General features: G+C 33.0%; 1 protein-coding gene across 1 annotated transcript; it reads right to left on the minus strand.

The window, feature by feature from the left end:
* Positions 1-8051: 8051 nt before the first annotated feature.
* Positions 8052-9550, minus strand: LOC112763540 (protein FAR1-RELATED SEQUENCE 5-like). The gene is made up of 2 exons (XM_025809187.1): positions 8682-9550; positions 8052-8157 (listed from the first exon to the last, which is right to left on the minus strand). Exons 1-2 carry the CDS (start codon positions 9548-9550, stop codon positions 8052-8054), a joined length of 975 nt encoding a protein of 324 aa, XP_025664972.1.
* Between the last annotated feature and the right edge of the window lie 7369 nt (positions 9551-16919).

Raw genomic sequence — 16919 nt, forward strand, 5'->3', positions numbered from 1 at the left:
GCTACATTTTATCTTTGCTTAGTAAATTTTGTCTCTCTTTGACATTGCACAAGTTAGTCACTGATATTTCAAAAGTTTCTGAAAGCATTTCCTTGACATCATAAATTACTTGTTTTCCTTTTCATCAGTAAGGTCTTATAATTTGATGTCTTCCAATGTATTGAGCAAGGTACTTCATTAGGATCAATTGAACATGTTACACAAGCTGGTGCAGAATAGTTGTAATTATCCAATTCTGACAGGTATAATATTAAATATTAACTTCCTTTAAGCATTATATATATTTTTTTATCTAAAAATTTACAAATGTACTTTGAAAGTCAATGGCCAACAAGTTAATGGTTCATGTTTTTAGTTAGCCATGTGCTTTCAACACACTCTGTAGAACAATTTTTTGCCATAGTTCTTGGTTGGCCATGAATTGATCTTAATCTTCTGTTGGCATATAAATTAAGTATTCAGCACCAGGAGCTCCGCAACTTGCAAGGAAGGTAAGAGATCTACTTCAAAAATCTGGCTTCAGCGCGGTGGAAGAAGACAGAAGGACGGGGCTAGATCATGGTGCTTGGGTTCCATTGATGTTGGTGTACCATTGTTTTATTTAATTTAATTTATACAGTTCTTACCTAGTGAGATAAGATTTCGGTGTTGTTAACGTTATCTCATGTAAGTTTGATAAAGAAATCTTCTTATTTGTTTTCTTCTCCTTGTTATGTACTGTTGTTGATATTTTGACATGTATTTTCCTTTACTCATTCGAAGAAGCTAAATATAAGTTTTTCATTATTGCACAAATAATAATTCATTCCAATACATAAGGCTACCATAATGTTCAAAACCGAAGTCTCTTGGGTCATGTGACTGGTTTCATCGTTATTTACGGAAATATATAGGTTATGAATAATTTATATTAACCGATAAAGTAAAAGAAATTAGTAATATAGAATTGTAATATAATGAAGGATAAATTAGTGTAAAAATAAATGAAACATAGCTTAGTACTTTGTCTTTCAAAGAAACTATTAAAAATATCTAAAAAGATAATTCCTCATTCCCAATTGTCTTCATGCTTTGTTTCCACCTTGGTCCTATATTGCCAAGCATTTTCTTGTATTACGAGGCACAAATCATTGTACTCATCTAAAACCAGATCCACGGCAAGTCTCATTCATGTGGAGTCGTTAATCTGCTTAGAGCACCAACAATATAATTCTAATTAGAAGTGTGTTAGAAAAATTATGTTAAAAATACTTTCTTATAAATATGACCTGAATATTAAAGTCATCTTGTAAAGTACATTCTCTCATCTAACTGGTCACCCAAACTCTGCTATCATTCCTATGATAAAAAGCATTCAACAAATAGTTATTATATACATATAAGATATAATCCATTGAACGAGTTATGATATTTTAAAAAAAAAATTTAATATTAGACTTATAATCTATTTTTTGAGTGGGTAGGCCAAAAGGTGTCATAGGCCAAAAAGTGGAGCAATCTACAAATTTAGACTTATCATCATCAAAAATATGATCATCTAACATCACTTCTAAATAAGTTGCCTTTACAAGAGTGAATTCATGACAAAAAAAATTGTGAATTGTAAATGATTTAAATTGACTAAGAGTACTAGTTACAACAAATGGTTATTTAAATTGTTAAGTGTTTATAGATGATTGAGTACTGATTTAGAACAAATAATTACCACTTTAATTGCGTTCCTTTTGCTTTGTTGATGTTTTTCGACACAAGGCAGTGAATCCAATATAATTAGACGACGACTCGTAAAGTCAACAATAACCAGATACCAATGTAGTTCCTCACAGACAGGGATAAAAACCTGTAAAAAACCTTAAATCATTATAAACACTAAAAACAATTTAACAGTATATTAATGGGAATAAATTGGTCACTTGTACCCTAGCGACATGGCTAATTTTCAGTGAAATATATGCTCCAAGGAAATCAGTGATAACCTCAGCAGGTGTGTATTTGTCGCTTAAAGCATATCGCTGCATACAAAAAAAATTGTTAAATGAAAATATGTCTTCAATTTAACAGCTATTTTTGAATTGATAATTTAATTATACAAATTACTCGTGTGAGTACATAGCATGGTTTAGTCTAGAAAAAAGAACTTCCTTATAAATTAGTATATCCACTCAAACTATTAGCCACAAAAAATTAACTTATAATTTTGAGATATTATAGGGATAACTTTACTGCAAAATGTTCAGGCATGAACCAGCAAATCGGATCTTCATTCCTACGTCAAAATACACGTGTCATCATAAGTGCCACCAGATTTATAACCTACAATATGTTAAAATTATATGTAAAACATGTTTATAGGTAAATAGAGGCTTAAATATATAATTACAAGAAATTGTATAACATGCATTGACCTCTATACTTACTCATGATTCGACACATATCTCCGACACAAGACATCTAAATGTACTTCTATAACCTTTTTCATCTGAGATTACCAACTCTTCAGAACTGCCAAATTCATAAAGTGGTTAGCTGGGAGAATCATAGAATTTTTACACCATTACATTATACACAATCATTAACCACACGTACGGATCTAACGTATCCGAAAAAATATAGGCTGCAATAGCAGCTTGAGAATCGGTTAACATCATCAAAGCAGTAGGCTCAAATGCAATAAGTGTCCACCACTGCAGATAAAAAATTATTTTTAAGGTTACACTAAAAAATAAAGAAAAAAGAAAAAATAAACGAAAGAAGAAAAAACTTAAGGTTACCTTTGGCAGTACAGCTCCTACTCTAACATGTGGTTGTCCATTAGGTGGAGTTGTAGCTTTACGAGTAATATCCAAGTGGAATAACTTCTTGGGTTGAATTGGCATGATACCAGTAAGATCACTAGTTTTTATACTTTCCGAAGAATGCACAACAATAGTAGGATCCAACATCAAACTACTATTTGTGGAAGTTTTCTGTTGTGCCATGATCAAATCAATTTTTTGGTGTAGAACATGAAGGACTGATTCTAAATTTTCTATCCTTTTTGTTATATCGTTAAAAATACTCTTGAACTGCATATTTTTCATTGGAGCCATCTTCTACTACTCACTCAGATAGTATCAGAGTCTTGTACGGTACCATATAACCCCTTATGATGAATATATAGCATATTCGGTTATAAAAGATAAGATAAGATAAAAATAATACAAATTCTAAGATATTTTATTCTTATCATTATTTTTTAAAAAAATTATCTAATTAGAGTAAGAAGATAAGAAGTTAAGAATATTAAGATTACATATAAAAATCTAATATTATCTTTTTCAAAAAGATAATATTAGAATTATAAAACAAAAATTTATTATTCATTTCATACAAGATAAAATTAGGGTACTTTATGCCGTGGAAACTATTTTAATTTTGGATATATATTTTTTTAAATTAAAGTATAATAACTAATTTTTGGTTATCATATTTAAATTTAAATTTTAAAAGAGAATTAGTTGTGGGAAACATAATCTTATTCCTATATATAAATGCTCAAGTATATAACACTATTAACTATCTCTACTAAAACTAAAATTACAATCTAATAGAGCAATGGAAGAAAAATTAATAGATGATCACATTGGATCTTCTTCGATGAAAATTATTGAAAATTCTCCGTTGAAACAAATACTACAAGCCATAGAGGTAATATATCCAACTCATGATAATATTGCAATGTTATTTATATATACCAATGCTAATTTTCTATTTTATAATGTAGTCTTTATCCAAGAGAGTTAATGAGATGGAGAAGGCAATGTGGATGGTGAAGAAGTCTCTTGATAAATTAACCGCCCTTCAATGTAACACTGATGAGAAGCATGAGAAATTTGACAATACAGACCTATATGAGATAAAGAATAAATCATGTGATGATGTAACAAAGAAAAACTCTAGCCCGTTGGAAGTAAAGTCCGACAATTGTGTGTTTACGGATTTATCCGACGAGAATAAGGACTTTGAGATTTTGCACAATCTACCCTCATCATTCTACAAAGGGACGCAAACATACCTGGATGGAGAAGAAAAATCGAAGCCAACGTCAAGATTCGGTGTTCAAAGAAATACCAAAAATAATAAAACTGTGCAAGAACTTCCGAGTACGTTTGTAAGGTAAAAGGACAAATTGGCAAGAGTCAATAATCCACCATCTCTCCAAAACAAGGCGTTTGCATGACCAGCTAAAATGCCAAAAATTGAGCACAAAGGTCAACTATCAAGTAAGATGGCGGAAACTATAGTACGCAATGGGCCTCTAACATTCACCAAAGACAAAGCACGGTTAACGACCTCTGTGAAACAAAAAAAAATGGCTTTCAAGAACACTTCTATCCCAAAGGTATTTGATTTAGTTAAAAGAAATTCATTGGCATAGCTTTCAAGTATGTATATTATGGATTACCTTTATGTTTTGTGTAGAATCTTAACTGTTCATTCAAACCACCACAAGATATGAGGTTGAGTGAGGATTTAGTCAACATGGCTATATACATCTTTAATGCTGATATTGACATAGCATGAGCATTTTTTTTATCTTTTATTTTTAATTTTAATTCTCCCTGTGGCTAACGTGTTGGCTTTGTGTTAGTGAGGATTTGGTTCATATACAAGATACAACTGCAACTAGAGGGGATCTGTTCTGTCTTGTACCTGGCAAGCAAGTATCTGAACTGGTAATAAAGTTGATGGCATTGAAGATAACATCAAATATTACCATGACCAAATTAAAAAATATTTGGTCCCTTCCACCATCATTTACGGTAAATCAAAATCTTGCTTTTTTTCTTTTAACTAACCAAAATAAATAACCATTGTCCTCAAACATTCCTAGGATGACATGTCGTTACATATGGAGGATCATGACCTACTGGAAAAATATGCATATTATATGCCACCAACCCGAGACCTTCAATTCGTACGTTGAAGATAATTATTGGAGTAATTTTATTATAATAAAAAGTACTCAAACTATGACTTATACATATTACATCCTATTTGTGATACATATATATGTCCCAATCAAGGAGAATGATCACCGGTATCTGATGGTAATGAGCATTCTTAACAAAATACTTTATCACTTAGACTCTCACTGTAAGGTTGAAGATGATGAACCACGCAAGCATCATATTAGAAATATAGTAAGTACTCCTACTATAGAAACAAAGTTAATAATATCATTACTTCAAATAGTAAAGCACACTATTATTACAGGGAGTGACTCTTTCTGAAATAATATCATCAGAGAAGTACGCAGAATGTGGTATACAAGACATAGTGAATTTCGAGGGTTGGGAAGTCCGTAATGCAATAGGTATTCCTAGGTGCATAAATAGGTAATTATTCAAATTGTTGGTTATTTAATTTTATATATATGTTGTATTCGACTTCCTTATGTTGTATTGCATGATACGTTTTCACACAGCAATGATCCAGCTATATGGGTTATGCAATGGATGGATGTGCAACAGGAATTCACTCCTGTGGTCCCTCTGAAGGTAACTCTTAACATAGACAATTTCGCTCTTTAATTACATATAATACATGCGTTAACATTTGGTAAAATAAATAACAGCTGCATGCGGAAAGTAGTAGAATGTATTTAGCATTGGATTTCGTCACCGGAGATTGGAATAAGATACGGGCAGATGTTAACGAGAGGTTTCAATTATGGTGGCTTATGATACACCCATAACATCTTTAGTTAGACTTACAAAAATAGACGAAGAGAGGGTGCCCCATCTTGCAAGAAATCCATTGATGATGGGTACTCTACAGATTACATTATCTATTAGATAGGATTTTGTATTGTTTTCTTCTTTCCTTGTCCTTTTTTCTATTTATCCTGAACCTGAATTATGGCTTATGAGTGACATGGAAAATTTTTAAATCAAACAATGCACGGGTTCAACCAAAAGACAAATTTCACACGTTTGGGCATATATATCTTCTTTATTATGTTTTCTTTCTATATTTCTTTCAAGTGAATAATAACTATTTATATTTTTTGTGATGTTTTGGTTGAATCAATCAAACTAAAAAATGTTTGATGAAGAATGTTATTAACCTAATCGATGATATTATGTGATCAAGTCATTTTGATAATTAAGTTCAACAAAATTGTTCCAATAGCTTATTAGCACAATAAAAATTAGTTCAAAAATAAAGACGAGATGCATAAAGCAAAAAAAAAAAAAAAAGAAAAGAAAAAATTATACTTAATCATAAAAATAACTTATTTACCTAATATTTTTCTAATTTAATATGTATCCTCATTTCTTGAACCTATATTTTATCCGATAGAAGTAAAAACAGATATTTGGTTATGTATTTTTATAGTAAAAATTACATTTTACACATGCTATTTAAATATTCATTAAGAAAATTATATTGTATCAAAATTAAAATTATCTTTTTTAAAATAATTAAGCACGTGAAAATTAAATAAGATTTTAATCCTTATAAAATACTAGTATTTTGATTTTGAGTTTTATTAATTCACTTTTTTGTTTTTGGACAAGCAACCTTTGAAAGGTTTTTATTTTAAACTATGATGTTAGTTTGCTCCATTAGGTACTGACGAGTCAGATTAAATACTAACTTAGTAATATGCTGAAATGTTGATGTTGTTAGACATATCGCACCAACACTTAAGAGAATAAAGTCTTGAAAATAATTAAAATAGGGATTATTTAAATTTTATTTTAACCAAAATAAAAAGACTTTAGAAATCAGAAATTATTTAAGCCGAAAATATTTAATAAATCATTAATGTTAGGATAATTTACATCTATTCGAAGGCCACCATTCCTAAAAAGACGGGAAAAAAATAATTTTTTCTAAAATTATTTATTTACCAAAGTTAAAATACGCGCACAAAAAAATATGAATTAATAAAAATATAAATTATGTATAAAATTTAATCAAAGAATAAATTAAAAGATTTTAAAAAAAGAAGGAATTAAATTATCCAAACTAATAGGCTAAAAATAATTATTCTAACTAATATTAATTCAAACGCATTGAATTTCTCAAATCAATACAAAATGTATCCAACTAATTTTCTAACTTAATCTATGCAAAAAGATAGATCCAGAGGAACAAACGCATAATATAGGCTGCATAGCAAGTATATTGCAATAAAATAAAGGTTTCACTCCAAGTTTTCTAACTTTGGTCCCCAATCTTGATATCCACTATCAGAAGTAGAAAAAGCAAAGCAGGACTTCAAACTTTGGTTCATAATAGTAAATAGCAGTAGCCTAACATGTAAGGAACATAATATTTGAATAGATCAATGTGACAACGAACACAACAAACACAATAACAAATAAAGGAAAGCAAATTTTTCTTTTTTCATTTCTATGATGGAACAAAAAAGCAATAGCTTCACATTTCTATGATGCCATAAAAAAGGGTACAAACCTCAACCTTTAGTCATAATCATGAACAACAATAACCATCGCAAAAGCTGAATTCTAAGAATATTAAATATAACAAAAAAATTAAAAAAGAAACACCAATCCCAAATAGAATAAAAATTAGAGAATACCAGAAACTTAAACCATTAACCATACCTTATTACAGCACTTCATTGCTGCTGCACGAAGCATTCTCATCATATACCTACAATATCAGTAATATAAAATCATTAGTACAAGCTAATAAGCAGCAATTAAAACTTAGTCATACCTCATTGGTAAAAGTACTTACCAATGAGTCATCTTCAATTTTCATGTGATCATCTGAGTCATTATCAAATGTGTCATTTCCACGGCCTTCTAACTGTGAAATGCCACGACGAACACGACAAGTTTTTCGATTGTGGCCCTCCATGCCACACTGTCTACATCGATGTTTTCTTTTATTGGACTGCAAAGCCCCCCTTTTGTCCTACATTTTCTTGGGTCCCTTGGCATGCTATGTCCGAGATCATTGGTTGCAAGCCCAGCTCTTGAAGCATCCACTTGCACATCATCTCTTACACTATCTGCATCATTGACCAACCCTTATTGTCCAGCATCTTCCTCCTTAAATTGTTTCAACAAATTCAAAGCCATTTCCCGTGTAGAGATAAATCTCTTGTTATCTCGGCAAGCAAAGTTGGCTAGTTGTCTAAACCAATCCATCAAACAACCGTATTGACTAAGCATAAAAAAATCCCAATGAAATCCGACTGCATTTTGCAAACCAACTTTGGCAGTCTTGGTCCACCTAGGCAAGACTAATGACCCTGGCAACTCTTCTATATCTTCATGCACTAAGACGTAAACTATGTGTTCACAAGGTATGCCAAATGATTCTATTCTCATACATGAACAATTGAATTCCATCTCAATGTCACAACAGAATACATGCCACATCTCATTTGGCGTTCGGTCCAAACCGACAGAGTAAATCACATAAGAGCATGTTTGCCTCATATTTATTACCTTCATTGATGCAGCCCGTACAAGGATTGGTTGGAACATATAAAAATTGATAGGGTGTAAACATTGGCAGCACTCCTCTCTAACTGTTGAAAACAGGTTTGCATACTGGGTCTCCCATTCACAGAGGCGAGGTCAGCCTGGACCTCTTTCCACCTTATATGGTCGACACAACAATTAAAGTGTTGAATAAACTCAACCAGATTGTACCTTGAGTTGACATACTTTGCAATGATCGAGTTTAATCCCTCGCACCGAGAAGTAGTCTGAAAACCAGCAAAAAACTTCCCTCTTATATGTGCAGTTGCCCATGAATGTCTCTTTTTATACATATCTAGGACCCAATTCTTGTTTTCGACACCAAATCCCTCAACCATTTCAAACCACTTTTGACGAAATACATCAATTTCATAGTCGCCTAGCATACACTTTTTAAACATGGAGGTAAACTGGGGCTTGCCAATGTTACTTGTTGCATTGCGAATCAGATGCCATGCACATAATCTATGATGTGCATTAGGAAACTCTTTCTCAATGGCGAACTTCATTGATAGATCATCATCCGTGATCACCGAAACAGGTGCTTTCCAATTCATTGCCGCCTTCAGTTGTTGTAGCAACCACCTATATGTGTCTTTTTTCTCATCGCAAATTAAAGCAGCAGCAAAGATAATTGTTTGATTATGATGATTGATACCAGAAAATACCACCAGTGGACACATATATTTATTTCTCTTATAGGTAGCATCAAAAGCCAGCACGTCGCCAAATAATGAGTAGTCTGCCCTATTGAGACCATCGCACCAGAATAAATTGCGCAAAGTACAATCGGCATCCATGTGATGATTATAATAGAGAGAAGGGTCATTTGTTGCTTGATCTTCTAGATACTTCAAAGCTGCATATGCATCACCGGATAATTGGCACCTCTGCTTTGCTATTTTATTGTACATGTCCCTTTGCGTGAAAGAGAGATACTCGTAGCCACCTGCCTGATTTGCTAATGCCCGATATATCTGCCCAACACTAATCCCACCCTTTTTCATGTTAACCATGTGGCCAATATCAGCCTCGGACATGAATCTATGCCCAGGGAACAATCCAGTCAACCGAGGATCCAGAAGCGGATGATTGTGTTCATCTGAAAAATATGAAAAAAATTAACGACCACTAGGTGCATCTACGCGAATCTCCATCATTGCACTGCAGCCACACCTTGTCTTGGGTGTAGGTTTTCTCTTAAGGTTTCCGATGCCGTAATTATTTGGCGGTCTAAATCCTTCATGATGACATACAAAATTCTTCAACTTAAGTGCGCCCGCATGACTCTTCCTAGTCCTATTCTTCCGAGCACTAAAGCCTCTTTTACTTGCATATCTATTGTAGAACTCAAATGCAATGTCGACATCAGAAAAGTGAAAATGACATACATCTTCATCCCTGATGTTCCAAAATTTAATCATCCCAATGTCTTCGAGTGAGTCAATGTTATACCCTTCATCGAAGCCGTGATAATCGAACATTGGTTCCACATTTGTGTCATCCTCATCCATATAATCCACGTCAACTTCCTCATGTTTTTCTTCCTCCTGCTTATATTGATCATATGATGTATGCTCGCTATTAACCCCTTCATGAGAAAATTCCTGACCCATAACTTCCTAAACACCAATACACAATTCAAAATGAAACTTAAGTTTGTATATAAATTACCAAACACCGAGTACCAGTCATCACAAATCACAATCTTTTAAAATTAAAATCAATCTAATAGTGTCAATCTTAGGAATCATGGAATTGGACACGAGTTTCATTTATTGTATTAAGGGGAAATGAAGAAGCGTGAATCCAAAATCTAATGGTGAAAATATAAGAGTAAAAATAGAAAGATAAGAACAATTGGCAATGCCAGCTATGCATGCGGTGGGTGTAAAGGACAACAAAATATTAAAGAGTATATATCCTCTATCTATAATCTATCTATATTTCTGATCCCATGTCATAAAATCCCCGCCGCTCGCGACCACTAAAGAATACATCGTTTCCCCTTTGAGAACCCTGCAAAGTTTGCTTGGCTGCCACCTCAATCCATAGAAATAGATTGCTCGCAAGATTAGATATGCATATGCCATTCCTGCTGAAATGAACCTATTTTAAACACACTGCTTTCTTTGAGTTGATTGATGAGGTGTTTAATTTTCTCTTTATATATTGTGAAAGGCACTTTCCTGTGCCAGCTACTGCATCAGCACATAGAAGTGGTTTTGGCAATTTGTATAGAGTGGTGGTAAATTTACAGAGAGAGAGGTACTCAAATCCATAGAACATGGATGTAAGGAAATTTATTCATTAAAAGTATTGTGTTTGGAATCGTAGGGTTCTTAATTGCTAATGACTTGGAACAACATGACAACTATTTTGGACAAACCATGTTCAGTGGCGCCATTAAATACAACAACATTACAAGCCTTATGATAATTAATAACTATTCATTATTTCAATCCTTTCATTCAAACTGTAAAATCTGCATAACATTTAAGTTTTCAAACTTGTATCATGTCATTAAGATACAAGGTCAGAGGACCATTTTGTGACACATGATTTTCTCTATAAGTATACGTATGGATTTAGCTAGATTGTTTGTAACTATACATTTTAAGAATACTGGGCCAAGTTGAATGAATAATATAAAATAATGGTGAGGTCAATTTTACATTAATCTACATATATGCTTACAAATTACAAGAACATAAGAAAAACACCTACTTGTAACATAGGATGGTAGTGAAGTCACAAGATATGGAAGCTGTGATATGTTTAAGAACTAATAACCAGATCAGAAATGAACTAGATATGTCACATATATGGTATACAATAAATCAAGTGCTACTTCATCCTAACCTTTTGATGTTATCAAATAGTGATCTGCTAGATTGAAGACTCAAAGAATCCAGATGAAGAATGATTGGCCCTGATTCATCACCTTTATCCGGCATACAAATAATGATCAAGCTCCAATTAAGACTGAATACATGAAACATTACAGGAAAAAAATCCAGAAATGAGAGAATAGACAAGAGAGATTAAAATATAACAATAAAAATGACCATGCTGCCAATATAAAATTGAGCATGAAGTGCATTCATAGGAGCACAGAAAACATAACTATAAAAATTTACAGTTAAATAACCCATTCTTCATTTGTTTTTTCTTACCAGTTTTTCTTCTCCCACTATTTCTTCTAATATAAAAAACTCATAAGGCAGAAGAGACTTAAAATATATCAAAGAAAAAACTTATTAAATAAGCTAAAAGTTCTGACTATTTATGATGTGTTTTTATGTTCAACTTGGCACAAATAGTACTGGGAACCTGGGAGGTGAATTAGCCATCCTTACCATTCTCCCCGGTTTCTGGTTTGTGGCATAAAGGGTTCATGTTTTGGGCATTCTGAAAGGTTGGGGTTGTGTTGGTGCAAGAGGGTGTTATGGAGGAGTAAGAAAGTAAGACCAATAGCTTGCAAGAGTTTTGGGAAAGATGAGTATAAAGATGGATTAAAAGACGTGGTGCATGCCACTATTGAAAAGAGGAATAATGTTCTTGCTTTGAAAAGGGACCTACTTCAACAGGTATATTCTGCTTTATCCTAAAGTAGTGTTGTATTTACTCTATCCGTTTCAAAATATCTGTCACCTTAAAAACTCAGTACATTCACAATTCATTGTATCTAGATATATTTAGTATGGATGTACCAAGAGTACTATATATGCTTGTTTATTCATCTAGAAGGCTACTGTAACTATGCTTATGTTGTGCTTCATAGCAAATGTTTACATGGCCAATCTCAACTCATCAATTGCAGATTTCAGAAAGAAAGAAACTAATTTCTTCCATAGACAGTGACAATATTAGTAAACCAGAAGGGGGCAGTATTTCTTATGAACATGGCACCAATGGCAGAAGCCATTCTTTTGAGAACCAAAATGGTAACATTCTAGGCATTTATGGAGGCTTTGATGAATCTAACCAGGATGTTAGAGTCCCACCTCCTGAACCGGCTTCGTTGAGGCTGGATTCACTACCAGCCTTCTTTACAAATGGAACTAAGGTTAAGAATCAGGATGGTGTTATTGAATCAGGTTTGGAGAATATCACTGATGAATCTAATGAGATTGGGAGTGAAGGTGAAATACCGCAACCTTTGGCTAGGACCAACGTGATGAATGTTATAGTAGTTGCAGCAGAATGTGCTCCCTGGTCAAAAATAGGTAACTAAAATTCGAATCAAAACACTAAGGAAACTCGAAGCAGGGCAAAAATCATTGCCTGAAAAGCTACCCTAAGGATTCAAAATTCATCATCTTGACTATTCTAAAAGAATCAAACCGAACTGAAAAGAAGGCAGAGGAAAAAGCATACCTTGCTGGGTTTGTCGTCCTCAACAAGAAGTGGAGTTGAGGAAAGTTGTCCTATTTCAGTGTCATCAAGGGTCGCTCTGGTTCTCGTTCTTTCTCTGCGAAATTTAACAGGGTGGTGATACTGATAGTTTGTTCCTCCGAGAACGTGAGGAGGGGCGGCGGACGCAGGGAGCAGCGGCAGACGCAGGGAGCGACGGCGTCTGATGCGTGTTGTGGCGGCGAGGGTAGGCGAACCAGAGATAGAGCAGAGGAAGAAGATGAGAAAATGGCATTGATTGAAATTGATTCTATAAACCCTAGCAGACCTCTCTTCTTCGTTGAATCTGAAACTAAAAGATAAAGGGAAAAAGTGTACATAACAATAGTTAAAGGGGTCAATATCTATTTAATAAATTTTTCAAAAAAAAAAGGGGTACATTTTGTAATTATTTTTATGATGGTTAATGATAAACCTACAAAAATGTAGGAGCAATGAATCTTTGGCCTATTGTTTCTATTTCAATCTATGTTTGATTCCATTCTAAAATGTATCTTCGTTCTTCAAACTAATGAAACCGGGTGGAACGAGAGTATGACTCATTTTCTACATGGGTTCTTGCGAGTCTCTAGTAGGATAGCATTGAATCACAAGCTTGATTATACATCTCTTAGACGGCTAATCCACGACTTTGTTGGGGACATGGGAACATCTGTTCAGCCGAGGTACGGGGTGATTAGGGCTTTTGTGGTATAGACTAGAATCATAAAGCTTCATTCTCCGATCCGGAAGATTCGACCTTGTTTGTGGCATTTTGAGTAGGATCACCAAGGATTAAATTTCTAGAGTTTCACCCTCATTCAGATTGGATGACCATTAGCACCGGCATGTGATATGAAGCAGAGGAGATTAATGACCACTAGCCTCGGCGTTAATCACTTACAGTTTGCCATGGAATGATTCATCCATTGTTGGAGTAGACAATAAGAAAAGTTGATTCAAAAAGAAGAAGCATCTCCGAAGCCTCAACCGATTTCTTATCACTGTTTTCACACCAATTCAGTAATTCTTTCCTTATTCTGTTTTTATGCGTTTTTCACAACCACTATCTTTTCTGTCTGCCTGGCTAAGATTTACAAGATAGCCATTGCTTGCTCAATCCAACAATCTCCATGGGATTCGACCCTCACTCACCTGAGGTATTACTTGGATGACCTGGTGCACTTACCAGTTCATCTGTGTGAAGTTTGCGGAGATCAACTTCGCGCACCAAGTTTTTGGCGCCGTTGCTGAGGATTGTTCCAGATTGACAAACTACCAGACTATCTTGTTGCTTAGATTAAGTATTGTTAAGGTTTTATTACTCTTTTAATTCTGTTTCTTATTTTTCTTCTTTTTAAAAAAAAAACTTTTCAAAAACTTTTTATCTTTAATCATCTTTTTCTTTTCTTTTCTTTGAGTCTTGTGTCAGTTTTTATGTTTGGTGTCCCTTTTTGTGTTCATATTTTTCTTTGAATGTTCGAAATTATTCTTGTTTTCCTTCTTGATGTTTGAAATTTTTTCGATAATTTTTCTTGTTTGATTTTAAAATCTTTAAGTTTTGGTGTCATTTAGTTTTTTGAAAATCTTGCTTGAGTGTTCTTTATAGTATTCAAACTGTTCTTGTTATTTTCTTTTGTTTGATCTTAAAATTTTTAAGTTTGGTGTCTGTTTGTGTTTTTCTTTCCAAATTTTTGAAATCCTAGTCAATTGATTTCTAAATTTTTAGGTTTGGTGTCTTTTAGTGTTTGTCTTTTTAATTTTTCAAAATTCAAAAATTCAAAATTCAAATTTTAAACTTTCTTGTTATCTTTTCAAATCTTTGTCTTATCTTTTCCTTTAAAATTCAAAATTTTATCTTATCTTGTTTTAAATTTAAATTTTAGAATTCAAATTTCAAATTCTTATGTTATCTTAATTCAAGTTCAATTTTCAAACTTCAAGATTTCGAAATTCAAAATTTCAAAATTCAAGTTTTAAAATTCAGTTTTCAAATTTCAAATTTCAAATTTCAAATTTCAAATTTCAAAATTTTCAAAATTCAATTTTCAATTTTTAAAATCAAATCTTTTCAAATCTTTCAAATGTTATCTTTCCTAATCTGTGTTTGACTTTTTCTTTCCAAATTTAAATTTCAAGATCTTCTTTTAACTTCTCTTTTTAATTTCAAATTTTCAAAATCAAATCTTTTATTCTATTTTCAAATCTTGTTAGTTAGTTAGTTACTTATTTTATCTTATTTTAATTTTAAAAGTTTGGTGTCTCTTTAATTCTTTCCTCTTTCCTCTTTTTCAAAACCTCCTAACTACTTTCTCTTTCCTCTTTTTCGAAAATCTTCTACCCTCTTTCTCTCTCATCTTTTTCGAAATTCCTTAACCTAATTCTCTGTTTATTTTCGAAAAAAAATTCTTTCTTTTCTCTTTTTAAAATCAAATCTTCTGTCTTAATTTTAAAATATTATCTTATCTTGTTTGACTTTTTCTTTTCAAATTTAATTTTTCAAATCTTTGATTGACTCTTTTTAAATTTCAAATTTTCAAAATCAAATCTTTTATCTCATTTTCAAATCTTTTTAATTAATTGTTTTTTTTATCTTATTTTAATTTTAAGTTTGGTGTTTCATTGGTCTTTCTTTCTTTCAATTTTGAATTTCAAAAATCATTAATAGAATTTTTCATTTTAATTTTCAAAATTTCTAGTTAATTCTTTTCCATTTTTTTGTTATTTTTGATATTTCAAAAAAAATATTTTTATTTTATTTCTTGTTACTTTTTGGGTATCTCATTGGGAGCTCTCTATACTCTGACATAGAGACTCCCACTTTTATTTGTCTCTTGTCTGTGTATGCAGGAACAAGAAGAGTGCACTATAGATCTAGAGGGAGAGGCACAACCAAGAGGAACCTTGGGGTCTTATGCAGCCCCCACTCCCAACTTCTATGGAAGCAACAGTAGTATACCTCCTATTTGAGTAGCTCATTTTGAGCTCAACCCAAAGTTAATAACTCTAGTGCAGCAAAACTGCCAGTTTCAGGGACTTTCACAAGAAGAGCCCACAGAATTCCTTGCTGAATTCTCGCAGATAGCTGACACAGTAAGAGCTAGCGGAGTAGACCAGGATGTCTATAGGCTATTGCTCTTTCCATTCACTGTAAAAGGCCAAGCAAAGAGTGGTTGGATACTCAGCCCAATTTAGGCTTGAAAACATGGAATAAGCTGGTGGAGAAGTATTTTCAGAATGGGTAAAGTTAGAAAATAATTGATGAGCAGATAATTTATACCTTTTTTGACATTGTTTTTACATAATTTTTAGTATGTTTTAGTCACTTTTTATTATATTTTTATTAGTTTTTATTCAAAAATCACATTTCTAGATTTTACTATGAGTTTGTGTGTTTTTCTGTAATTTCAGGTAAATTCTGGCTGAAATTGAGGGACCTGAGCAAAAATCTGATTCAGAGGCTAAAAAAGGACTGCAAATGCTGTTGGATTCTGACCTCCCTGCACTCGAAGTGGATTTTCTAGAGCTACAGAAGCCCAATTGGCGCGCTCTCAATTGCGTTAGAAAGTAGACATCCTGAGCTTTCCATCAATATATAATAGTTCATACTTGACTCGAGTTTTGATAACGCAAACTGGCGTTTAAACACAAACTTTCTACCCTTTTCTGGCGTTAAATGCCAGAACTGGCATAAAAGCTGGAGTTAAACTCCCAAACTGGCACCAAAGCTGGCGTTTAACTCCAAGAAAAGTCTCTACATGTGAAAGCTTCAATGCTCATCCCAAGCACACACCAGGTGGGCCCCGGAAGTGGATTTCTGCACTATCTATCTTAGCTTACTCATTTTCTATAAACCTAGGTTACTAGTTCATTATAAAAACCACTTTTAGTGATTTATTTTGTACCTCATGACATTTTTACATCTGAATTTTGTATCTTCTACGGCATGAGTCTCTAAACTCCATAGTTGGGGGTGAGGAGCTCTATTGTGTCTCGATAGATTAATGCAATTAC

This window comes from Arachis hypogaea, chromosome 17, assembly GCF_003086295.3.
Source record: "Arachis hypogaea cultivar Tifrunner chromosome 17, arahy.Tifrunner.gnm2.J5K5, whole genome shotgun sequence".
In the NCBI taxonomy this organism is placed as follows: Eukaryota; Viridiplantae; Streptophyta; class Magnoliopsida; order Fabales; family Fabaceae; genus Arachis; species Arachis hypogaea.